The following is a 26,971-nucleotide window of genomic DNA, read 5'->3' as shown; positions in this document are numbered from 1 at the left end:
CAAAGGTGGTATACATCAGAGAGGGGGAAGCAGAGTTCCTGAAGGTCAGTGTGGGAATGAGCAATTTCTGTAGCGGGCAAATACAGATTCCACCATCATTACAGGCAAGCAAATTCAAGGTGACTGTGAAACTGTGCGAGTTTTTTTGTTTGATTTTGGTGTTTTGGGGTTTTTTTGGTTTTTTTGTTTTGTTTTGTTTTCGTTTTTAGCCCAAACTGAACCATAAGTTTTAGTATACTTTGCTTTTGCAAGCAATGTAAAGTGCGGCCACTAGAACATGATAAGCAGTTACCCTTGCTTTCTAGTCCTCTTAAGCCACTGCTGGCTTCAGTAATTCTGTATGTTTCAGCAGATCTGTCTGAAAAACCTTTGACATTTGTCTTGAGCAGCTTTCGCTCCTGGAACTGAATTCATAGTCTCTGCCTTCAGTATCCTAATGTCAGTGGAATTGTTGTTTATTCCCTCGGGTATGGCATCTTTTTCCCATTACAGGGAGGTCTTTTCCAGGTAAAGGAAGCCTCAGAAGATGTATGCTGTGGCTATTATCTATATTGTAGGATGTGTCACTGGTTTAATCTATGTTCTCTGGTGACAGTGAAACATGAGTGTGAGAGGAGATGTAATGCTACGAGAATTCAGCCATTTATCATTTCAAGGAAATGACCAATAAGTGAATCAACATGACAATCCCACAACTTGCTCTTTGCTCTTAGTGCTTCAGGGACATGTGAACTCTACACTATTCAAGCCTGTATCTTCAGACTTCGGGGGTATTTGTGCCCTTAGACTGAAGGACCGAGGCAACACTGTTTCCATAATCTCCCAGCTCAAACACCACATGGCATGACTGGGTCCTGTCAGACACAGAAGTCCCTGTTTGGGAGGAAGAGTATTTTAAAATGACATGAGGAAGAGCCCAAAATCAGAAGTATTATGTTTTAGCTTCATTTGTGTCTTACAGAAAAGTGTAAATCACTATGAACTTCAGAACTTAGAATGTTTATGAATTGACTCCATTTGCTCTGCCTGTATATCTAGTTAAGACTGTGAACCTGATGTATTCTGATAGTGTACAAATATTTCCAAAAGCCTTGAAATTATTCCCAAGAGTGTATTATTTTTACTTTATCTCAACAGACACTGTGTTCATAAATAAGAAAGTTACTGTTTGAGTCAATACCCAGCTCGCACAGGAACTGTGAACATAAGTCATTGAGAAAACAATGACTGGGCTGGCTTTCTGAAGCTTGAGATTATGGAAGGAAATGAAGCAAGCAGAAGGCCACCAGTGCTCCATCATTTTTCTGGAGAAGATTTACTTGCTGCTTTTCACTGACATGGTGCATGTGGTCACACTGCTCAGCATAGACACTGCATCCCAGATAAAAAGGAACTCCACAGCTGGATTTTGTCTGCAAGAGATTCTTTTCCCCCTTCTAACTTCAGAGCACAAGATAAATCTCAGGGTAGGACTGATGAGGCACATGAGCAGCTAGAAGGGGGTTTAGCTGTCATTGGTTTGCTGGTGAAGGAGGGAGATGCAGCCTTCCACACTGGAATTGAGAATTCGCACAGAAAATGGTGTGCACATCTCTACTTGTAGAGAATTACTGTCTTTGTTCATTGAAGGAGGTATAAGCATTTGACATTATGATTAGTGCATGCATTAGCACCCATGGTATTCAGACGGATCTGAAGTGATTAACACCATGTAACCTTAAAGGGAAAGAAACAACTTTTGATGTGTTTAAGCACCTATTGAAGTTTTCATCATTTGGAATCAGTGAGCCACTGAAATAAGCCACTCCAATATGGGATGTGCAAAAAATATGGCATTTTTCTCTAGAATGCTAAGGTATCACAATAAATTAGGAAGAATGTTTGCCTGCTTTATTGTTCTAAAGTTAAAAAAGATAACTCACTAATACAGGAAGTCTTGAAGAAGGTTTGCTGCAGTACTTCTTCCAGAAAAAAAAGTTTCTTATATTACACAGCAAAGTCACATATGCCAAAAAGATTATCATGCACAAATAGAAAAGAAGCTAAATGAAACTGTGTTAGGCTGCTAGTTCTGTATATGCATATTCCACTTTCTGTTGCAGCTGAATCTAGTTGTGAGCTGTTTTAATAGCTTCTGAAGTAAGCTGGTGGTGTGTGTTGGAGCTGCAACCTATAGTGTAAGAAATTGCAAATAATATTTGTAGGGAAGTTCTTCTGTAATAGCATATCTATATTGTCCCTTTGAGAAAACTAACAGTGATAGCATAGGTAGCATTAACAGATAGATTGACAAGCCCATGAGAATATTCCTTTCAGTATTCACCACATGACCTTAATCAGAGATGGAACTGAAATGAAGGTATGCAGAAAATAACACAATCTTCACAGAGTCCCTTAGGAACAACTAGTATGTACGCTCCCAGCTTTACAGGCCTGGAGAGGATAGGATAGTCCTTAAAGGTGAGGAAATAGCTATATAGTGAGTGAAATGTTTTGATACGTGGTTGATATAAATGGAACAAAAACCAGAATATTGGGATTCCAAGCTCCCAGTTTCCTTCCTTCTACAAAATCAATACACATATGTGTTTGTGCTGGAGCACATTGAACCAATCCCAGCTATAGAGAGAAAATAAACAGATGCTCAGTCTTGGTTTTGAGTTTCTACAAATGACTTTAAATGAAGAGTAAAGGTAAGTGGAAGTTGTACTGATGTATGCAAGGTAGAAACTATCTCTGAGCTCTCTACATGTAAATTCTCTTCTAAAAATCATAGTCATACCCAGAACTTCTTGCATTGATTCAGGCTGATAGGTAGTATCAGTACAGCACTAATGGACAGAAGGACCTTCATGCACTTACATATACAAAACAGAGCACTGTTTCCTCTTCTTTTGAGATATTAACCTTGGTGAAAAACTAAGTGCTATTTTTAGCTGTCATTTTTCTACACATTATGAGCTGTGGAAAAGTGTTTGCTAGTAGTGTATATGAAATCATACTTCTATTTCTAACATTATTGTTTGCTGTGAACATTATCATGATTTCTTAAAATATTCAAGCCAAAGAAATACTTAAGGAGTAATAAAAAGAAGGTCTTTCTCACATACATTCACAGAGACTTTTTTGAAGAGGGAAGACAGAAAAGATAGAACAAAAGGATTATTTTTTTTTCAAATGGAATGTTTTACTTGAGTTTCCCAGGAAACATCAACAGCTCTTTAGAAGTATCAGTCATAAAGTGCTGGTACAATGAGTACTGTATACAAGTTTTTACTCTCTGAGGCCATTCAACTGCTGTTATTTTTCAATCAGTAATTTATTTTTTTATTCTTATCTAGACGACCCTCGGGGCAAACATCAAAAAAAAATCCGAAGCAAAACCCAGAATTACCTTAATCTGTATGCTGTAGATGGGCTGCGGACTCTCTGTATCGCAAAAAGAGTAAGTAAATGAAGTCTTTTAGTTTGCTTTTAAGGAGAGTCTTGTCAAAGATTACGGAAGGCACTTATTAATTTATTGTTCTTGATTCATAACTTCTTTTTCATTTTATTCAGTAAAGTATGAATGCCTCTACATCACATTGACTGTGCCCTCACATACTCTTAAATAGGTTCTCAGCAAAGAAGAGTATGCCTGTTGGTTAAAAACTCATTTAGAAGCAGAATCCTCTATTGAAAATCGCGAAGAACTTCTGTTTCAGTCTGCACTGCGGATAGAGAAGAATCTGCATCTCTTAGGTAATGAAATGAGAGCCGGACATGAAATTAAAATGTGATAAAATTTCTGGAAGCTTGGCTATGAAATCTGTTCTTTCCTTTAAATTGTTTCTGACAGTACAGAAATTGGCTTCTTTGGGACTTTATCGTGGCTGTCATGTGAAGCATCACTAAGGAATGGGATATAATTAACATAGCAGACATACCCTGTATTCCTTGCTCCTGCCATCATTTTATCACTAGTGAAATGAGTGGAGTATGCCAGGGATGAATTTGACATAATATCATAAATGGGAACTGCTGCTCTAAACAAGAGGAGGACTTGGCCCAAACTGTCTACAGAATTTCGTTAGCTTAGTGCCGCTTCAACATGTCAGAGACTTCCATGACTCCAGGGACACCAGAGACATGCATAAAGCAAGGCTCACAAACTGCATTTGTGAGAGGCATCAACTCTCATACACATCACTCTCAGCACATGCACTCAGGGCCTGTGTGTTCTGTGGCAAGGGCTTACAGTTAAAATCAGTGTATGTAAAAAGTATTGCTCATACTCTTTTGAGCTGAGATGTTGAAAGATTCTAAAATGTATGTATAGTCACTATTACTCCATGCATCCAGCTGCTTTCTCTGGTGAAGAAACTGGGACAGACACAACACTGTCAAAGAAAACAATCTTCACTAATTGCCAACATGCCTGTCTCTGGGAGACAGATCCACCTCACCCAACTTTTGATCTATGTACTACAGATCTCTAAGACTCGACATACAGCCAATGGAGAGACAAAAAAAGAAAGTGCAGTTCATTTGATCTGTCTTTGATATCCACTTTAGGGTTAGATGAATCATGCCTTGAAGTGTCTGGTTCTCTCTCTTGACTTAAAGGGGGGGCATGAGTTGCCTAATTTGGACCACAGTAATCAATGCCAATCAGGCATTGGAATGGGCTGCTCAAGCTTTGGAATGGGCTGCCCAGGGAAGTGGTGGATTCTCCGTCCCTGGAGATTTTTAAGATAAGACTGGATGTGGCACTTAGTGCCTTGGTCTAGTAACCACGGCGGTAGTGAATCAAGGGTTGACCATTTTGGAGGTCCCTTCCAACCCAGCTGATTCTATGATTCTATGAAAATGATTCCACCATGGTTGTACCTGTTGGCTCTGACTGCACTCTAGTGAGCTCTAGCGAGCTCTAGCCAGTAGTAAACTATCAGCTCAGTCATTCCCCAAGAACCTCATACTGTGGTTTGTATCTTGCAATGATCAGTTATGATTAGGTTGTGGGAATAAGAAGTGAGTCTGGAAAAGGAATATATTTTCCTTTGTTTGGATAATAATAGCTTTCCCAACATTGCCCTAAGAATGAATGTGTTTTCGCGTAAATGAGTGGTGGACTTCTGTTGTTAATTGGGTTTTTTTTCAAGGAACAACCATGGGAATAATAAATAGCTGAGAAAAGTTTATTTTGTTTTTCCTGTTGTTCCAGGTAGTTTACATGTCTGTCACCTCCTCACTCTCTAGTAGCTAGGCTTGCATTTCCTCACATTGAAATCTCTCTGACACTCAGTGGAGCACTGATGTATCAGTGGTTACACTGAGCTTGGTCTTGAGTGGCTTTTTGCCGCTTTTCATATATATGAAAATCTTGTCTCCGTCAATCGATTTATGTAAGCGTAAAAAAGAGACCCAATCTCTTATAAACAGGTGAAAAGATACAGTGAAAGCATGAAAAAGGCACATTTTACTTTCTCATCATGGCCAATATGATTTGTTTTCTGCTATATCTCATTTGACCACTAGTGTCTTTCTGCAAGAGCAAAGAGCAGCAACAAGGCAGGAAAAGGTTTATGTCTGCAGCCTAATGTGCTGCTGCAAAGGTGCAGTCCTGCTGTCATTCCCCTTCAAAAGGGAGAAATCTCTAGTGACGCAGCCTCTTCTCACTGAGAAAAGGGTTTTAAGGACCCTTAAGAACTGAAATATCTCTGAGAACCAATGCCTTCTCTAGCAACATCCAGAAGAAATAGTGAAGATAACATAGAGCATAGAGACAGTAAGCCTTGTAAACCTCTGGGACTAGAAGTGGCATCGGGTTGCTTTTGAAGTTTTGAATTCTAGATTTGCTGACTCTTGATGCAAGGGTTTACCCCTGCTACTTTCCTTTCCTCTTTCTCAATAGCCCCAAAAAGCTGCCCAAATCTTGTAACCATTGGTAATTTAGCTGTTTTCCAATAAAAATGACTGCTGGTTGTTTTGATTTTGTTTTGTATTTTTAAATTCAAGCTTGCAATTTCAGGGGAACTGGGGAACCCTAAGTGTTCCTTTAGTGGTGAATATTTCACTTTCTTTATATGCTTAGGTGCCACTGGCATTGAAGACCGTTTACAGGATGGTGTTCCAGAAACCATTGCAAACTTGCGCAAAGCTGGGTTGCAGATTTGGGTTCTTACTGGAGACAAGCAAGAAACAGCTGTTAATATCGCATATGCCTGCAAGCTACTAGATCACGATGAAGAAATCATCACTTTGAATGCTGAATCACCAGTAAGCATATCCAATATACAAGTTTACCAGTGAACTAGTTTTGCCTTATTTTCAATTTGTACAACTAAAAATTTGATGGCTTTTTTTCCTTTCCCTCTTTTTTTTTTTCTTCTTTTCCTGCTTCGTCCATAATTTTCAGGTAGGACACGTCTTTGAATACTTTTCAGTGAATCATGCTTCTAAATCATAGTCTCATGTATCATAAATTTGCTGAAGATATGTAACTTTGTATAGTGAATTCCACCATGAGTGAAAATATGCCATAGCAGCATAAATACCCGTCTTTGGTATGCATTCTCAAAACATTTCTAGTTTTGTTTATTGGTACTAATGAGCCTAAAAGGCCTGTTATTAAACACATGTTGAGGAAAAAAGCAGTTGATAACCTCTTGAAAATTTGTGCTTTATTTTTTGCCACTGATATTTAGTATTTAGATAACTCAGTCATTCATGTTTTCTCAGGTGGCTTTTTCTCTGGAGATAGAAGCAATACTTAAATCTCGATGCTAACACTGAGAGGCAGAAAACCACATCTACAGTAATGCCTTGCTTCCTAATATACCTTTTCTAATCCTTCTGAATTACTGATCTTTTCTGTACTCAACTTGTTGCAAGCAGACAGTCACAAATTGGTTACTGATACAGTCTAACATACAAGGAACCAGACTGATAGTGCTATAGTCCTTAAATGAGGTGATAAAGTTGGACTACAGATCAGCAGAGGAGAGGTAGGCCATCAGTATCCAGCTCCAATTTCTTTCAAAAAGGAAGAAAAGATAACAGCATTTGCCGTTCTTGAGTTATCAACTGAACTGGTAAATTAATTTTCCATGTTTTTTTCTTTTTAGTCATACTTTGCTGTAAGACCAATAGCATTTCTTCTAAACGTTCATATATTCTCAATAACATCTTTTAGTTAAGTATAGCTAGGAGAGAGAATTAAGCTTAAATAACCTTTAATTGGCCTTTAACAATGCATAACACTTTGATCTGAGTTGTGGGCGTATACATAATGGTGTTCATCACCATACTTAACTTAGTACCAATTATGTATCATTTCCCAGCACTGCTATTCTGAGAAGGAGCTAAAAGAAATAAGTTTAGCATACAATACTGCATGTTAAAGAAGAATTAGATTTTAAGCCTTTCTACTCCTTGTTGTTGTCATAACTTCTGCAAGAATTGTGTTTGGAGCAAATAGAAAAGAAAATTTTTAGAAATTAAAACTTTAGCAGCGCAGCAAATAGAACACATTCCCCATATTCATTATGCCTAATCATGCAGCAAACAAAAGCCTTTGAATACATGTTCCTTTCTCTTAAGCATATTTATTTTGAATTTTTTTTCAGGAGACATGTGCTGTCTTGCTGGAACAGTGTCTGCAATGCGTAGAGTCTAAATTTTCAAACAACACAATAGACGAAGCTACTGGAAACATGACTGTGGGGTTCACCCCTCTCTATCCACCCTCTGCCTCTGTGCTTTCCAGCTTGGGCCTAGTGATTGATGGAAGGACTCTAGCTTATGCACTGGAACCTACGCTAGAAGATAAATTTCTTGCACTAGCCAAGCGATGCCGTTCAGTACTGTGTTGTCGCTCTACCCCACTCCAAAAGAGCATGGTAGTGAAACTAGTCAGAGACAAACTCAAAGCAATGACCTTGGCAATAGGTAAATACCTCAGTTTAAACTAGCCTGTCTTGAGAGTTTTGATTTTTTGACTTGCAGTAGGACCCTTCCAGCTTCCTCACAACTGAAACAGGCTTCCAGTTTTGTCTGAAAACATGTTAGACAGCTCTAACATATTTATTCTAACTTATTTAATGAAAACCAAGATAGAACTCTGAAGTAGTATTTGGGATTTCATCCTACAGAAGTTAGGTAATCAGAACCCAGGTATGCTATGAGATTTTGACATGTCTGAACACAACTGTGAACATCTGGGTTAGCTGATGCTGTGCAAAGCACCATTTTGCAATCGCTGTATTGCACAGAAAAAATGCTATGCTCAGTACTGTTTTGTCCAGTCATGCTTAAACTCAAGGTTCTGGGTTTTTTGTTCACGAATCAGCCGTACAGCACAGGGTATGACTTGGCCTTGTTAGTACAGAGAGTGGATTTACGACTGACATCATGCCAACACCTACCCTTCTTCCCAGCTATTCACTCAACTGGCCAAGGGGCAGTCAGCCTGTCTTAGATTTGACAGGGTCTTCCATGTTTCCATGAATTTTACACAAGAAAAGCCAACCAGCTCTTCTTTCCCTGTCTGAAATTTAGGCTCTTGTTGCATTAGATTGCAGCATATTTTGTCACAAACACACTTGCTTTCATCTACCTGTATTGGTTAGTCATAGCAGGAACACATGTGGGTTGGACCAGCCCATGAGTAACCCTAAGTACATATAATAATTGCCAGACTCGTGTCACACCCTCATCACCAAACATGTGCTGATTATCATAATCCTCATGCTTAATGTATTATATCTTGCTCAATTATGCCTCCCTCCTACTGAATTTATATCTGTGGCTGACTGTGGACATAACCATTTGCATATGTTGTAAAAAACGTCTGGCTCCTTTACTTGAATTATCCAGAATGCTTAAAAACACTAGTGGATACTGGGCAGCCGGTATTTTCATTCTTTCTGAGCATCTTGAGCCTAAGGAATTGAGCACAAGCTCCTGTTCTGGCTTAAAAGCCTAGCAGTATGCATCTTTCCTTTTAACCAATATGAGCTAACTCGGGCTATGTCACACAGTCACAAAGACATCGGCTTTGTCGGGCGATCGGATACCACTCTTATGTGTGCCAACAACAGGGAAACAGTGGGGAGAAGTGATGTACACCTCAGCCACTGAAGTTTAAAACCAAGTGTCTTGTCATCAGCTAATAGGGTCTCATTTTCCACTAGTACATCAGTTGTAAATTTAAGAGGTTCAGAATAGATACATGTCTCATTCTGGTATCCTTTCTATGGCACCTATCACTTGTGGTATCATGAGTGGAAGCAGAGCAAGGAGTGGTAACTGTGCAACCATTCCAATTAAATCTACCAGTTATAGTAGATTTAATGGTAGATCTTGAACTGTAAACTCTAGTCTCTTGACTTTTTCTTTCATTCATCTACTTTTAATTTTTTTTTATTTATTTGTACTGTGTAGACATCCTCATTGACTTTAGGCCTCCTTGCTCATATAATTCTTAGTCATACCTGATTGCAGGTGGACAGTTAATCAGGAAGCAGAAGTACTGAGAAGCTCATTCTCAGCCTTCCACTGTTTTACTATTGGTGCAGTTCAGGCCCAATACTTGAACTAAAAAGAGACAGATTCGGTTTATTTTTACTTTTCTATGATAAAAAGGTCTACATAGATCACAATGTCTTGGAAACTTTGCCCTTTGAACCTTATATTCCAAAGATATATCCTTTTCTACCCCACATCTCCCTTAATAAAGCCACCCAACACTTAGTACGCACTCCCCTTTCTCTACTCAACCATGAGTAACAACTCAGTAACAACTGTTTTTCCTTTGCTTTGTTGCTGCTAAGTGTTCCTGGTCTACTAGTGACAACAAAACTGTATTTTGTCATCTTTAGGTGATGGTGCTAATGATGTCAGCATGATTCAAGTGGCAGATGTTGGTGTGGGGATCTCTGGTCAAGAAGGCATGCAGGTAATGTTGCTCATTCAGTGGAAGGCACTCCTATGAAGGGATGAAACAGGCACTTCCCACAGGTCAGATTGATCAAGCTGCCTCTGGGATAGTCAGCACAAATAAAGGAGAAGGAGCAAGTTGTGCTGAGGAGTGCCAGTTGTGTTTCATAAGGGTGCTTTCAGCTTAGGTTTGAGCTTGTGCTTGTTCTCAGATCTGTGGTGAGTTTGAACACACTATCTCAGAAAATTCAACTTACCGGATCCCTCTAAGCAATATGATTAAAGAAATAATTAGCTAAATACTGGTTTAAAGGAGGAAAAAAGCTCAGCTATGCATTATTTAGGAAATAAATGTTCATCTTATTCTGGCTTTTATTCTCCTCTCCTATATTGCTTGGGTATACTTCTTCCATGGAGTGGCTGCACACGACAGTACAACTCATGCAGCTTATTTGCATGTGTGGTGGTGGCCCTTAGCCCAGCCATCCACACATCTCACTCACTCAGCCTATTCAGACAGCAAAACAGTGAAGAAAGAGGAAATTGCAGCCCTTTGCAGAACTACTGCTCCCTACACATTATACCAAGAGTTGGTTTTCTCCACATTTCCTGTCACAGGGAACAGCAGGATAAGGGGACTGGCCTTGTAGTCTTCTGGATGCATTCTGCCCCTGATTAATGTATTTACCACTGAATAAGAGGCACTTCTCTCATTCCCAGAAGAGAGGATATGTATGTATGGAATGTATTATCTATTACCTCGGCCTCCTCTACTGCTAGTGCGGTTCAGTTGCCACATTAGTACCAGACATGGCAGTAAGATGCAGAGAATGAGGAAGATACCTCATTTCTACAACCTACCCTGTATTTGGGCAAACTGATTACATGAGAAAATAGAGTAGTTCAGTATATGTCAAAGAGCTCTTCAGAGAAAGTGGGAAGTGTTTCCATCCTGAGGACCTGAGCAGATGAGCATGCTCCTTAACTTAGTTATCAGTGGGTGGTTCTCTGACCCACATTGCATTTTTTGCAATGTTGGCTGGATGTTTTGCTCCAAAGAGAAGAGAGGCCTCCTTCCCACGGTGTACACGTTGGCTATGGAATTTTATTCCATGGAACTGCGTTAATGCTATAATTCATTTATTTGGATCAACACACAAACTTATGAAACAAAAATTTAAGTGAGCTGTGAACTTGGGTGTGAACTTATGCATTTTCTGGCATGCAGATCAACAGAAGCTAGGACACTACACTGGAGAAAAGTCGGTAGAGATTTTTCTTATTTATTCATGCACTCTTTCAATGTGTATGAATCCTTGAATCCTCTCTTGGCCATTCTTGAAGCCTGGATACTAGGGAAGATAGGGTTCAGCCTGACCCAGCATAGCACTTACACTTTTTCTCCTTCTTCTGATCATCCAGTGAGTTCAATCAAAGTAATCTCCAGGGCCAATAAAAGGCCATCAGTGCACTTCAAACAGACAGTTTTCAGGGCTGTAATCTGTTAAGAATGGTTCTCCAATCATGTTAGCAGCTGTAACTTAGACTCAAAAAAACCCTACTGTAAAAATATTCAGATACTCATTGTGCATATGGCATCCCAGCCATAGACCTTGTGAGTCTGACTTTGGTGGCTGGAGAGAGCAGGAGAAAAGGAATTCTTGGACTAAGCTGATGCCAAGTGTATTTGTTGTTCTTCAACCTTCATCAGGCTCTGAGATTTCTGCATGACTTCTGCAGTATCACTCTGCAGGCAGTGCAAATTCCAGAGAGCCCAGAGAAGACTGGTTTTGTGGGGCCCCGCCATGCCTATCAGTTAAAAAAAGTCTCCCCCAAACTGCTTGGTCTTATCATCTCTTACCAGCTCTTGCCACCTATGTATTCAGATCATTTTTTTTTGCTAATGCAAATATATAGTGCTTGTAGCATTTTTTTGACTCCTCTCCCCTTTATGCCACTTTCAGTTGAGTTCATGCACTTAGAACAACCAGTCCTCAAATGCCCCTGGCCTTTGCAGTTATTCAAAACTGAAAGCTATTTTCTCATTAACTCATTAAACTATCTGTTTTTTTCTAAATGAAAGTTCAACAGAGTGGAAAATGTTTATAGATCCCTTCCTTTTCTGCCAGGTTCTAAGGAATCATGCAGAACTCTCTACTATAAACAACTGTCAGATTCGTACACACGCAGGTACTCAGAAGGCGTTGAGCATTGAGATGTCCAAAACAGTAATACTGTCTGATTCATTTTCCTTCCACATTCTATGGAAGCATGTGGAGCATGATTCACTTTTTCCTGTGAAAAAGCAGGAAGAAAAAAATAAAATGTGAAAATCGAGGGGATATTTTGAGACTAAGTAAACATGCAAATGTAATTGGATAACACTATCTTCCTTACTGTGTTCCTCACTGTAATAAAAATGGACTAAAAAAGAAAAAGATCCTGACACTTCTCACAGTGTGCTGTGAAGTACTATGTTAGAAGCACAAACGAAGCTAACGGGTTTGTTTTGACATCGGAATAGGCTGAGATGGTGTGGAGGACAAGGAAGCAGACATAGCATAGCTCTGTTCTTCTCAGACTGCAAGATAGCTGTATGTCTGCAAAACAAATCAGACTTCTGTGCTGGGTGGTTATAACAAGTGTGTCTCAGTACCTGAGAAATCCTAGAATGTGTCAACATATTAAAAAATGTCTCAGTGCTTATATACATCTACTTCTTAAATTGCAATGCATTCTTATGCCTTCTCTTGCATACTGTTTTAAAGTTTATTTTAATAGCTTATACAAGCACTTACTTGGGAAAACGGAGACCTTATGATGATTTACCAAGAAAGGGAATTAGGAAAACTTAAAAGGAAAGATGTCTCATTTAAAAATGCAGTCAAAATATACCCAGCAGAGTGTGAGGAAGATATTGCCCCTTTGGAGGTTTTCACCTTTCCTCATGAAAGGTGAAATTGTGAATTGTGAAAAGAAAGATGATACCAAAATAGGAAATGAAATGTAAAACAATATTAAATGAAATCTTAGTGTGATCCTAGGGCTAAGGAAAATCATGAAATAGCTGTGATAACACAAGAAGGTCTCATCTAGATGTACCGTACCCTGAAATTTAGTCAGAATTAGAGAGAAACTGGGTGATTCATTTTGTCAGTGTGATCTGACAGTCTGCACAGTCCCCTGGTAGTCTCATCTAGTGTATTTTTTTTCATATACAGTTATAGAAAACGTGCAATTTTAAAAATCCCTCAAAATCCTGATATCTCAGGACAGCCCAGTAAACTTCATAAACCAGCAGAGCAAATGTAATTAAAACTAATCTTTTTATTGTTTTGTCTTTTAATGTCCAGTAATTATGATGCAACCACTTAATTGTACTTTTCCATTTTATTCTTTGGAAATTCATTTTGCCCTTTAAGCATACTGTAGTTTTCACAGAGAAAGATGTTACAGCCACCAAGATGTTCACATATAGACCCCAAGCCTTCATGCTCAGGCAACTGCCATTGCCAGCCTTTTACCCACCTCTCGCCTTTTGCTGTTGCTTTTCACCATCTGGAATGTAGACTATAAACTCCTTTGGGCAACGACCAGGTCGCATTGCATGTTCTGCCAAGCTGCTGGGTTTGCTCACGGGTATTTCAAATCAAAGGAGCAATAGCTGCCTTTCATGTGAGCTGTTATGGATTTCATTCCTCATGAGTACAGTTTCTATTGACTGTATGAGTCGAGAAGATGACTAAATTCATTGTTGTTGTTGAAAGTGATGCTTTACAACAAGGATTCCAACTTTTCTTTCATTTAAGGCGGTGATGGCAAGTGACTTTGCAATCCCAAGGTTCAGGCATTTGGAGAAGCTTTTGCTTGTTCATGGCCACTGGTGTTATTCTCGACTCGCCAACATGGTGCTGTATTTCTTCTACAAAAATGCAGTAAGTGTTTGACTTGGAACCTTTGTAGCACCACATGTTTCCAGGGTTTATTTTGTGCTAAGTGAGCATTAGGTCAGGCTTAAAATGGTTTATAAATAAGCTGCAAAGAAATTTGCAGAGTTGAAAGACAGCTGGCTGCCATTTGCAGAAATACAGGACCCACTCCATAACAGCTACAGTGTGCTGCTGAATGTGCAAATTAGGTAACAGAAATAACAAGCACTGCTTCAGAGAAGTTTCTTTATAAAGTAGTTTTGCAGAATTTAGTTGGCTAGATACAGAAGTCTGTAATGCCAAAGCCACCAGTATTGGTCCAAAGTAGTGGTTGAGTGTGTTTTCTCTTTCTGACCATATCTCATCATTGCTTATGAATCGCTGTACATATTCCCTAGTGACTTGAGATAATTTGAGTCCTTTCTGTGTCTCAGATGCAGAAACTGGGAAGTTGTTTTCCTGATTTATCTTACACCCAACTAAGCAAAAGAGTGCATTAGCAAGGAAGCACACCATGGTAAAGAGCAGATGATGGGTCTGTATTTCCTCCCTGGTGTATGAAACAGGAGTGAATCCAGTACTGGGCATTGAGCTACTGGCAGCTCAACTCCTTCGCCTCAACAAAGGCCCTTTGCATTGATCTTGAAGTACAAAGATGATTGATTGAAAACTGCCTAACAAGACAACTAAGAACTCCACCAGCTGGGTGGCAGTCACTGACATAGGCACATAGATTTGCTCACTTACAACAGCTGCAAATCACCTTGGGAGCAAGGTATATGAAGAAGCAGGAAAAAATGGAGAACTAGACCGCTCACACCTCTGTTTGCTCCAGAGGGCAATATATGAATTGTGTGCAGGAGGCTGGATTTTATCCTCAGTATCAGAAAAAAAAAAAAAGTAGCTTTCAGTTTTGTAAAAGTTGCTTTCCAGTTTTAATCTAATCCTCAGTTTTTATCGGGAGAAAACTATAATTTGCTCAAAATTTTGAACATCACAGGACTACCTAAGGGTGTTAAAGAATTAATAAAGCATCTTTGTGTTAAAACAAGCGTGTTAGAATGCCTTCTGTGGTCAGACTACAGACTGCATGCAGATGTCCTTCCAGGCACAGAAGAAAGAAGGGACTTTGCAGTCTGAGGTGCTGCCTGAGTCAGAACTAGCAAGCAGATTCAAGTAATGCTGCACTGAGTGGAGAGACACCAGTTGAAGTACAGAAGTGAAATATGTGCCGGTGTTCAAAGGCCTGAATTTTAAGGCTTGATCCTGAATGATGCCGAACATCTGTACTCCCACTCCCAGTGCTGGATATTTCAAGATACCAACTGACGGTATCAAATCTGAACTTCCAAGAAGTGTATGCATAGCCATCTTATATCAAAATAATAGCTAAAAAAACCCAGAAGTAAAAAATATAAGACATTCCAGCAATAAGCAGTCAGAGATGCCACTTACACATCTACATTTTTGTTCAGTTTTTTAAAATCTTCCATTTTCTTTGGTACAACTCCCCTTGATTACAAGTATTATTTTTTATGCCAGTTTTAGTAAGACATTTTCAGACGCTCCTGCCTCAAGGCTAGAAAATAACTGAGGAAATCTCTTTGTGTTAGCTCTGTTTTGACACCCTTTAGAGCCTTCTGAGAAATACTTGTTGCTACTGACTCTAAAGCTGTAATTGGGTATCCAGACATGAATATGTCTGACACAGTGCCTGCCCTGAAGGAAAGATTATTATAAAAGGAAATGTAGGAGCACCTGATCCTTTTACAAGGAGACTATTCTGGATGATTCTCCACAGAGACTTGAGATAGCTACACCGCAAATGTTCTGCAAGTTTTCTGTTTCTTCAAGTGTGTTTTTCGCCATTTGCTCATACTGTGAAATTCTCCATTCTCCACTAGAACCTGCTTAATTCAAAGTTTAAACTCCACATTGCTGCAAAAGCCATTTGGAAACTTCGATGACTTATACAAAAAGGTGTTTGGATTGGTGGAGACGATAAAAATACAAGTAAAATATAAACTAAAACATAGAATTACTAGAAATATATGAGCTTGATGAAAACGGATTTCGTGTAAACAAAATTCTACTTCCACAAGCATGCACATCTTCCTCTTCAGACATTATCTCTGCAAGACAGCACTGAACATTTTTTGACATCCTCTTCATTCACTGAGAGATTCTGTCTGGGACCACATTTGTAAAACAGTCTCATCTGGCAGGGAAAGAAAGGAAACCTTTTTTATTTAAAATCTTTATCTAAATTTGTTTTGTCTTATTCAGGGGGGTAATGTACAGAAGCAAAAGAGAACATGTTATCTGAAATTGAATTAAACACTTGTTTAATACAAAATAAAATTTCAGGGGAAAAAAGTCTGATTTAAGCTTGGCTGCTGAAATTTCATTTGTTTGTACAGCTTTCTTCAACAGTACTGCTGAGACCCATACTAGAGGTGCTAGTAAAATTTTCAGCTGACTTGTATTTTAATCAAACTACCCATTTTTGTCAGAACCAAACTGTTTCCAAGAGAGGTTACTATTAACAAGGCTCTAGAGAGAAAATTTCTTAGTTCCTGGATTAGGTGCATTTTATTTTATTTTAAATGAGTAAGAGAAAGGTATCTAAATTTATGTATTTATTGCAATTTCTTTTTGAGAAATAACGCAAGGAATTTTGTTTGGGTTTGGGTGTGGAAAGGAAATAATTTTCTAAATATGTTCAATTTTGGAATGAAATTGCCATGTCCCACCCAACTGTACTGAAGCTTTGGTAACTCAGTTTGGGCCAGAGGAAGATATTTTTCTTGAAAGGTATTTACAGAAACATTTCTAGAGATGATCCTTAAAAAAATATTACCATTTAACTTTTAATAGGTTAATTTATAGTATGGGCTCGCAAACAGTGAGATGTATGTTGCCACTGATATACAAGCCACTTCAATGTAGTATGCAAACATTACCTGAGCATATGTCTGCTATATATATATATACACACAAATATATATATACGTTTATGTACTGCAGGACTGACCTTCTTATGGTGTGGCAATTTCACTTCACAAGATAGGCTTACTTTCTTTACAGCAGCTTTCACTGACTAAGCAGACCATAGACATTTTTTCCTCCTATGTTTAAATTTCACCCACATTTTGGCACACAGATAGAAAAGATCTATATTTTCCTCTGTATATCTAAAATTCATGAAGGGTTAATGTTCTCCAGCTGGCTGAAAGCTTTTTGAGAACAGAATGCAAAAAGAGGAGGAAGTGAAAGGAAAGGTCATGTCATTTCCCTTCTTCATGGTTAAAATGAGGAAAACCCTTGAGGAACAGTTTCCAACATTTTTCTAGTTACCTTTCATTTAGTGTTAATCACTTTACAGAGAATAATAAAAATTGTAGTTTTAGGAGAACCAAACCTGGGAGTTTATTTCCTTTTCTTGGAAGCTGCCTGTCTTTTCCTAGACCTCAAATCCTCCATCAACAGGTGAGGTTAGCACCTCTCCTGAGCCCTAAAACCCTCAAGATTCTTCATGCTGAAGAGAGTGTAGAAGAAATCAGTTGTGTGGTTTGTTTCTTTTTGGGTGATTCCAGCCCAACTACATGAACCATTCCCCTGCAGCTGTGTATGCAGCTGATTTCTTTATAGAGCTGAAGAGTAAGGGAGACTGAGAAATCTTTACAGCACTGCTAATTTGCTGAATGTCAAAATACAGAGACAGAATAGTTAAGATAACTTTTCTAGACCTTACAGTTTAGTCTTCCTTGCTGCTGCTGGTCTCGTGTTGGCCTTGCTAAAAAGCTTTTCATTTATCTATTGTAGACCAGAAAAGCCTCCCAAAACATCTCAAGCCAGCAGAGGATATTATTATGGAAATATTTGTTCTTATAATAGTCATGTGAGTGCTATGACATCAGTATTCATATACCTAGAGGTCAGTGGTGGTTGGGAGAGCTTTATACAGTTAGTTAAATTGCACCTCAGCATTTCACTTGAACTGAAAGTTAATTTTATGTGAAGTCATCCCTGATGCCTGAGATCTGAGGTTCCAGCAGCACAAAGGCTTGCAGGCATGCCAAATATTTGCAACTTAGCTAAGAGGTCCATACATCAGGAAGTGAGTTAGACTAGATATCTTCAGAAGGATTGTTCATAAGTTTAGGATTCATAGATAAGTCCTTGCAGAAACTGAAATTGGAATCGTTTCAGAACACAATGGGTTGATGATCCTCCTTATCTTGTTGTATTTACAGCATTATTCATTTTGTTTCAGATGTTTGTGGCCCTTCTCTTCTGGTACCAGTTCTACTGTGGGTTCTCTGGCTCTTCAATGATTGACCAGTGGTATCTCATCTTCTTTAATTTACTCTTCTCTTCTCTTCCACAACTCATCACTGGTGTTCTAGATAAGGATGTGCCCGCTGAAGTGTTAATTGCTGTACCTCAGCTTTATAAAAGTGGACAGAATATGGAGGTAAAAACTTCTTGCTTATTGTAATTTCTTTACTGAACATCTTTAGTTTCAACTCAAAACCAACCCTGGTCCCAAAGGGTAGATGACTGATAAAAACAGTCTGAGAAGTCAGTATTATTATTTTGTGATATTTCCTATCTGAGTCAAAATGTCAAAAGTACACCTAAACAAAAAATGAAACCAAAACATGAACAAACCCACCCCCCTTCCAACAAATGAACAAAAAACCCCCAACCAGCTATATTTTTAATATGTGACAAGAGAGAAGGCTGGATGCTTTAAGTCAGTCTAAGCTGAACACCTCCCAGGCTCACAAATAACCATAAAGGTAAAACAGATTGCACCTTGCAGCCTAGTGCTTTCGCAGAATAACCTCAAAGTACTTACTCAAAACTTCAGGCCCCAGCCCTTTACAAACAGTCTGAAGAGAAAGATGGCTTTGGGAGTAAGCATGGTCAATAGACTTAGTCTCTGAGGGAGGCAGTCACCAGCAGATGACAGATTCAGCTGAAATATCTGTTGAAAACACCTCATCCTCACCTGCTTGAATTGTACAATGAAAACAGAAGGAATTCCAGGAGGGATTCAAGCCAAACCATTTCTGGTAATTACAGGTACAGTGTACTGTGGGAAATTATGCTGCTTGGCAAAACTATCCATACAGAGACATTCCTTCCAAGGAAAAACCTTCTTAAAAGTGTCTGACATTGTGTCTTCTGAGAGGAGACAGTGAGTGTTTTTTACCTCTAAGTGTACACCTGCATTTGGTACCCCACACATGTAGTGGCATTGCTAGACACCATCCTGGAAACATGAAAAGAGCATATTAGTGTAACTTATTTTTAGTCTGTTAGTCCAAGTTCTGTCTTTTTCATCTGTTGTTTTCCGTTTTCTGTATTTCTTGTGTTCCAGTGCATTGCATTTTAAAAATCTGTAATATTAATACCTTCTTTTTGCATATTTTTAAGGTGATAGAAATCTTGTAATGGCTTAAGCTTGTTGGGAGGTTGTGTCTATCTTCAGTTGGCAAACTGAGAACTCTCCCAGGTTCACAGTACAATTATTTCTCATAGACAAGCCCAGAGATCACTCTAAGTTTTTTTGTAATCTATTGGTCATATTCTTTGCATAATTACCTAAAAAGGCATTTTAAAAACTTAAAAATCCTGCTTCAGGTAGGATCTCTTTCAAAAAAATATCACCGATTCGAAGTCTATAGAATTACAGAATAATTTAAATGTCTCTGGAGGCCATCTGGTCCAGACCCCTGATCAAAACAGCTTCAAACCTAAATGAAGTTTCTCCGGTCTTTAACTAGTCTAGTTTTGAATGTCTCCAACAGTGGTAATTCCATAATCCCTCTGAGCAACCTGATGCAGTAATTAACTACCTGTTAGTTCAGTAAGCCAAATATCACCATACTTTTTTCCAAGCATCTTTCAATTCCCATTTTTAGGCTGCACTGATATTCTCCATAAAGGGAAGGAGCCCTGATGAACCTCATGGTTTGAGATGTAGACTATATCCCAAAGTTAAATAAAACTTTTGCCATTTACAAACTATTTTTTCTTATATCTGGGTACTTTATATGACCATCCATACCTCTGCAATTGTATAGTTCTTTAAACCAAAACGTTAGTTTAATATTGTTTTTAGCAAGCAATTTTCTGCACATGCATAGAGATATATGTATGTATGTTTTATGTACATATTTGTAACATGTCGTACATTGATGCATGAATTACCACTAAAGCCTGACGTTGTGGATCCTCTTCTCAAAGTATATGTGAATTTTTTGGTTTCTCTTTTGTGAATAAATACTCTGTGCTTGTGTGTATGTGATGTAGAAGCCATTTATTCATGTTCTTAAAACTCTCAGAGCTCCTCCTGAAACTCTAACTGTAGTTAGAGTCTAACTCCTCTAACTGTGGTGCATAAAGTTGGGCACATTCATAAATGTTTCCTGGCCTGAGCATCAATTTACACCCTCTGCCAGGAAAAAAAATAAAGAAAAGAGGGAAATGACTTTTATCCCAGAACAGAGTGACTTGCAGGTAGACTCTTCAAGCTTCATCCCCCAGGTTAACTGAGTGATTGGTGAAGTTATGAAGGTATTTGCCCAAGCCCTTAAAACTGCCCATTGAAATATACACCTCAAAATAACTATCCTGGCAAATAGCATTTTCATTATGATCTGATTTTTTTTTTTTTTTTTTAATGGCACAGGAGTACCAACCACACATGTTTTGGATGAACATGATTGATGCTATGTACCAAAGTCTGGTTTGCTTCTTCATTCCCTATTTTGTAAGTGTTTGGTTTAAGCCTTTCTATTTTAAGCATTTTGAGGAGAACTGGCAATACAGCTTAGGCTAAGTTCTGTCTCCTTTCTTACAGACTTACTATGATTCAGAGGTGGACATCTTCTCCTGGGGAACTCCCATCACCACAATAGCTCTTTTCACCATCATACTGCATTTGGCTATCGAAACCAAAACTTGGGTAAGGTACCCACAGCCTACACTGAAACTCACTGGCATGTACATAATTCTTCTCTTAGCACTATCTTTAAAAAACAGAAGATTGTTGTTTCTTTCCATCAGCATATTCTATTTTTAGTAAGCATTTTAAACAAACATGAAAAAGGTTTTAAACTGTGATCTGCAAACAGCTTTGTAGAGTTTTATCTATAATAAGAATTTTTAAGTATACAAGGTTCTAAACTCTTTGCTGTGCATGGCTTTGACTCCAGAAATTAAGTTTTAATTAAGAGTCACAGCATATTTCTCAGAATATAAAGATTCATTATACTTTTGTTGTTGGTTTTTTTTGTTTTGGTCTAGACTTTTCTCAACTGGTCATCTTGCATCTTTAGTATCATTTTATTTTTCTTTGTGGCTCTGGTTTACAATGCTTCCTGCCCAGTCTGCCATCCTCCATCCAATCCCTACTGGACTATGGAAAGGCTGATGGGAGACCCTATATTCTATTTCACTTGCATTATATCACCAGTCGTTGCATTGCTGCCCAGGTATTGTATCTTCTCTCATATCTTTTCTCATATATGAAGGCACTTTATGCATGTGATTGGGAGGGCAAGAAACATTTCTTTTTCTACTCCCTCTCTTTCATTTTGCCTTACCACCCAAATCAGTTTTTTTCAGCAGCTGATTTTATGAAGTCAGGTTGTCTAACCTGTTCTGTGCTCCTGACCACAAGAAAAGACCACAGCTCATGGCCATAGACCACAGGATCAGGATAATTATAGACTGTTGGTTGAACTTCCTGGCCATGCAGAGATTTGCTACCCTGTGAGGTTTTATGTGATGCTTCTGGATTCAATCCATCCTCACATAAAGTGCACAGTACAGAATTTCTGATAGTACGTTGTAGACCTACTTGGCTATTTGTAGATGTAGGAGGCTGATCCCCATTGCCTTTGATTCCTCACTGGGAAGGATGAAAGACTGTGTGTAATCACAAGATGGATCACTGGCTAAAGACATAGATTTATTACTCTGCTTGTTATTAATCAAAATATTAGCATAGCACTCAGAGCTTTCCATCTGCAAGCTTGCTTGTGTCAAGCATAAGAAAAACATATAGAACATTCTTATTTTTCTGTGTTGTACTTTTGTCTTGAATATTTTCTCTTAATAACATATTGGGTATTTCCTTCTTTCATTTCTTTTCACATGCACATTCTCCTCTTGCAGATTCCTGTACAGAACCCTTCAGGGAACACTATTCCCAACCCAGCTTCAGCTTGGACGCCAGTTGAGTAAACTGGCCCCAGAGATTCGCACCCAACTTCTGACCAAGTTGAATGTAAAGGAGACAATACATCAGACACAACCCTTTGCAGACAGTTTCTCACCAAGCCTTGGCTCAAATGCTAGTGATTTTTATAAGGCTAATAACCAAAGCACACCTTTGCCAACATCTTCTCAAACAAGCGAGTCACTTTTCCAAGAGCAAACAAAGGCAGAACATAAAACAGATCAGACTGTGGCTGTCTCTCCCCACGGTGCTGTATTGTATGGGGAAAACAAGCTCCCCTCATCAGCAAGTAGTCTGGAAAGGTCCATGGGATTTCATGAAGTCAGATGCAGCACTTCAGAGGTGGAGTCGTTGCCTGTGGCAACAACATTCCCATGGAGCTCAGCAGTCGACCAAGCAGACTTCAGTTTGTTGAAGTGGATCACATCAACTCCACTGTTCAGTCACATTGGGACTGTTTTACAGGCGTCGTCAAGCAGTTTACAAAATGAAACACAGGACAGTATGTATGTGCTTGGCTCTTCTCTGCATGTGGACTTCAAAGGCTTAAAAGAACAGAGCTCAAATAACTTGCAGGACAAAATGAAAGGAACCCCAACTGATCACTGTAAAAATGACAATTCCGAGACCACCTTTTTATGATGTGGGCCGTAAATATATTTATATATTTTCTATTTGCACACATTTATAGTGAGATTACTCTATTTGTTTCCAAAGGTGAAACAGAAGATCAAAGGTACAGAATGATTATTTAAGAATGTTTAAATACAGTATATTGAAATAAGAGCTTTAAATATGAAAAGAAACACTTGAAAGTTCCATATATTGTTTTATTTTTTCATCTCATTTTGTAAGGAAATGCCATCTCCTTATTTTTCAGATGCTTCTCTTTTATTCTGACACATACTGTAAAAGCAAAGGATCTATCTTCCATATTCAAAAGGATTAGATTCAGCAACAATTATTGATATCATTAGAAGCCATTTAGTAATTAAGGAGGAAAACCATGATAATAAAGAGTTACTGTATTCCATCCATCATTTGCTTGCCAGGGTGTTTTGTCACTGAAGCAACCCATTAAGCAAAGCTATGGATTATTATACACCTCTCTGTAAATGTTAACAGTATCTTACCAACGCATTAATAATACTGGTATTTTATAAATGACACCATGTTCTGATATTGCAGCCATAGTATTTTATGTGTCATGATAAAACAATAAATAAATAAGCATCCATATTGCAAATTGACTTCCAAGTCTTGCGTTAATTGTAAGTCAGCCCTTCACTTGGAGTAGGTAGCATTTGGCTGGGCATAGCCTTGCATCAGGCTGTTCAGCTTCCAACAAAAAGCTGCTGCTTGTTTATGAGGGAGGATTTGGTGGCAAAGAGCTGGTATATTGTGTCTGTTGTAGTATTTTAGATGGGAAACCTGTGGTCTGTGCTGGAGCACTACCATGAGTAGGTTGCTGTTGCTTAAGAGGTCTGTCCTGCTTGCTGCTGGGGTGGAGGACTGGCAGGGTGGAATTTTGTTAGGCACCTTTGCTGTTGTTTCAACCAGGTTAAATCAAGTCCTTGGGGATGGTGAACTGGAATGACCAGCTGCAAGGGTGCAGTGCTATGCAGAGTATTTGATCCTGGTCTAAAGCAGGCTAGCTCCAGTCCCAAAAGCAGGGAGCTGCTTTCTGAGCTTACGCCTGAGCTGTTGCTTGTGAATCACAAACTGCCACTGGTACGTGGGTGTGCAGCTGCACTGTGCCAGCCCAGTGGATCCTGGGGGGTTTAGCCTTGGAAAGCTGGTTGGTTCTTTCATACCTGGTCACCATGACTGCGTATGAAGCAGCTGCTGCACTTCTTTTCCTCATCACAGGTTTTTGGATGGCCTTTGCCTTGCTTGCCATCGGTTGTGTAAGGCCGGAACTTGTTCATGATATACTCTTTGCCTGGCAACCTGCCTCCCATGTGGATTGCCTCAGCATGGTAAGACATGGTGCCTACCATCTGTCACTTGCTAATCCACTCAGGATCTTCTTTTTTCTAAAGATTTATACACTGGCCTCTTTCCCAAAGGCTGAATTGATAATATGATACTGTAAAATGCCAATGAAAGGGAGAGATGAAAGCAATGTAAATAAGAGCAGTCAGTCTGTAAATGTGTTACCCTGATGAAACATGACACATCCACACATAGCTAAACTGCATTTTGGGATTAGAATTGACTAGAGACAGGGCAAAGACACTAAGGGACTCGCTATTGCAGTCTCCTGTGAATAGCTTTTAGCACATGATTGAGTTGAAAAAAATGAATGTGAAGCAGAACCTCTTCCTTTTACCCTTGAGTTAAAGAGGAGCATGGGTTTATGTGTGTAGATTTTAGCAGAGGAAGGCACACCTATCGACTAATTTGTTACTGACTGAAAACTCTTGACGTTGCTCTGCTTTATATTAATTGTGATAAAAATGGGACAGTTAGTGGGCACATGGTTTCCACAAAGGTAGGTGGGCAGATGCCAACACAAGCCAGGAGCCTCTGGGGTGTCAGTGTTGACACACACCCTCACTGGGAAGGGAACCTGCAGGACTCAGCTCAGCTGTAGACCACCTTTGCAAAGGTCTCTAGTCGGGTGAGGTAGGCCCAGACATCTCTACTTGCTCTACCAGCCTTCTCAGTCTTGATAGGAACTCTGTTGGGATGACTTTGTAGGTAATTTTTTGCAAGGTTAGCTGGCTGTATTTAACACAGACTGTGCAAAGATTGCCATTGTAAATAACTTATCTGTGTGGAGCTTCAGTGTCTTTTAATGTCAGAGGGGAAATTGAATGCCACTTTGAAATGTGTAAATATTGCCATCTGGTTAGAAACCTTCATCTGCTTGTAAAACAGGATATCACAGAAGGACACAGTATCCAATATGACGTGGGCAGAATTCATAGGTTTGCAGGGCGTTAAATTCAGTCATAGCAGGAGCTTACCAGGGATGTCACTTGTGTGTGCCCTCTATCAGTTACTGCAGCAGCCCCAACAGCCTGGTGAGGCTCTCTCGAGCTTTTTGACTCCTCTGCATCTTTCCACAAGCAGGGTTGGTGTCCCACAGGCCTTCATGGGACTTGCCTTGTGCTGGCAGCAGAAAGGCCTAGAGCATCACTGGGCTTTTGCTCAGAGCTCTATGTCATTATATTCTTTTCAAAAAGAACCTAAATTCCTCTCTGGTCATGCCTTTGTAATACAAAATTCAGTTTAGTTGTTGTGCTTTCAATGTTTCAAAGACTATTTGTGTAGGTAAGGCATAAAAGGGTTCCTTTGGGACTGCGAGGTGTTCCTGCATTGCCGGCTAGATCTGTTAAGTTGCCACTGTGAGTGTAAAAGTTGTACATCTGCATCATCTATTTAGGGAAACGTAGATCTAGAACCTCAGCTGCTACAACCACCATAGCCCCTCTAATGTCTGCAAGCTGACTTACCCCAGCTGGGAATCAGACCTCAATAATTGGTCTATTTTGTTGCAAAATAATTAAAACAATTTCCTTAAAAGCATATTTTGAAATGCCTAAGGTGTAAATATTCCCTTCATACTAAAAGATAAAATATCTTTATTATGGCAGCAATCCTTTAAAAATGTATGAATTTAATCTTAAATAAACTAAGTAATCCTGCTGACCTTAATGGAGAAGTGGCCTCAGCAGGGGTGCTTGTGTGCCTACAGATAAATAGGAAAATGTGCCACACTGAGGCCAACATGTGCCAAATCTAAACAGTGAGTTACCTAGAGGCACAGAACTAAGTCAGTAGGATGTCAGGAAGCAAGCTGAATCCATTTTCTTTTGGGAGACACATTGTAAAATCATATATTTATATATATGTAATTTAAACCACAATTTTGAGGGGGAAAAAAAACAAACAGATTTCACATTTTGAAAGAAAATATTAAGCAAACTAATTATTTACATTTTAAATCAGTTCTCTCTTCAGCTGCCAGAAGACAAACACATCAAAGCATGTTACTTGCTGGGCTTTAGTGCTTGTCAACATTTTGAAGCTGCGATTAATATTTGAAACATTTTAGCTAAGTAAATATTAATTGCCTTTTGAAGTTGTATACATTTATTTTAATAAAACAGCAGTGAAGTGTTCAAGTTATTCCTGTTGATGCAGTTGAGCAATTGTTATATCAGGCAAAGCAAAGCTTTAAATTTGTGAGGCCAATCCACAAAAAGCATGCAGCTATTTATTAAAAGATTCCGCAAGGCAATTAAAACAATACCTGTGTTTGGTCTTTTACCAACAACAGCCCCCTGTACACTGTTTCAAATATTTGCAGTGAACTCAGCAAGCACTTCTACATCTGCTCGACATTGCTGGCTGAAGTAGTCCAGATGAAATTGATGACTGAGAAGAAGCGACTTGTGAATTAAGCATCACAGTGTTCCATATTTCTTACTCTTATTTATGTGAACCAACTTCTTGGCGATTTAACCATTTTAAAATTTCTTCTGGTTATGTTTTACAAACAGCCAGAACTCTTCTATCAGGTTGGCACTCTAATCTCAGAAATCATATCTCCCACATATACCAGGGCACTAGAACAGGGCACATAAATGCCAAAACAGGAGCAAAACAATGCACCAATATGTTTCTCAAGATTTTCCAGCTATACATCACTGCTCTGGGTGCCCAGACAGTCATGAACCTGCTTGCCACCCTCCTGCACAGGCTGGGGAACCACAGCCCTACCCCCTGATTAAAATTTCCTCAGACCCTTTCAAATTATTCAAAGAGAGACTGCTCTTGCTTCTATTATATAACTTCCTCAACTACCTTTCACAGAAGCTTGACTTGTCATTTATTCACACCCAATTCACTGCCAAGG

At 39.0% G+C, this 26,971-nt stretch overlaps 1 protein-coding gene across 2 annotated transcripts in view; it reads left to right on the top strand.

Annotated features, from left to right (window-relative positions):
- The window catches only part of ATP10A (ATPase phospholipid transporting 10A (putative)), a 112,128-nt gene extending 88,778 nt beyond the window's left edge, over positions 1-23,350 (top strand). The window contains exons 11-21 of one of the 2 annotated variants that reach the window (XM_027645781.1): positions 3,342-3,445; positions 3,615-3,741; positions 6,074-6,258; positions 7,608-7,929; positions 9,861-9,937; positions 13,728-13,853; positions 18,124-18,324; positions 20,551-20,631; positions 20,722-20,826; positions 21,168-21,355; positions 22,041-23,350. In XM_027645781.1, the coding sequence (XP_027501582.1) occupies positions 3,342-3,445; positions 3,615-3,741; positions 6,074-6,258; positions 7,608-7,929; positions 9,861-9,937; positions 13,728-13,853; positions 18,124-18,324; positions 20,551-20,631; positions 20,722-20,826; positions 21,168-21,355; positions 22,041-22,746 (2,222 nt within the window). In that variant the 3' untranslated portion in view covers positions 22,747-23,350. Of the gene's footprint in view, positions 1-3,341; positions 3,446-3,614; positions 3,742-6,073; positions 6,259-7,607; positions 7,930-9,860; positions 9,938-13,727; positions 13,854-18,123; positions 18,325-18,938; positions 19,064-20,550; positions 20,632-20,721; positions 20,827-21,167; positions 21,356-22,040 lie in introns of those variants that run through there. The other variant, XM_027645790.1, reaches the window with a different exon arrangement.
- Positions 23,351-26,971: the final 3,621 nt, after the last annotated feature.

Source organism: Corapipo altera, unplaced genomic scaffold (assembly GCF_003945725.1).
Source record: "Corapipo altera isolate COAL_440 unplaced genomic scaffold, ASM394572v1 0, whole genome shotgun sequence".
Classification (NCBI taxonomy): Eukaryota; Metazoa; Chordata; class Aves; order Passeriformes; family Pipridae; genus Corapipo; species Corapipo altera.
The sequence above is the reverse complement of the archived record's forward strand: the minus strand, read 5'-3'. Positions and strand labels throughout refer to the sequence as shown.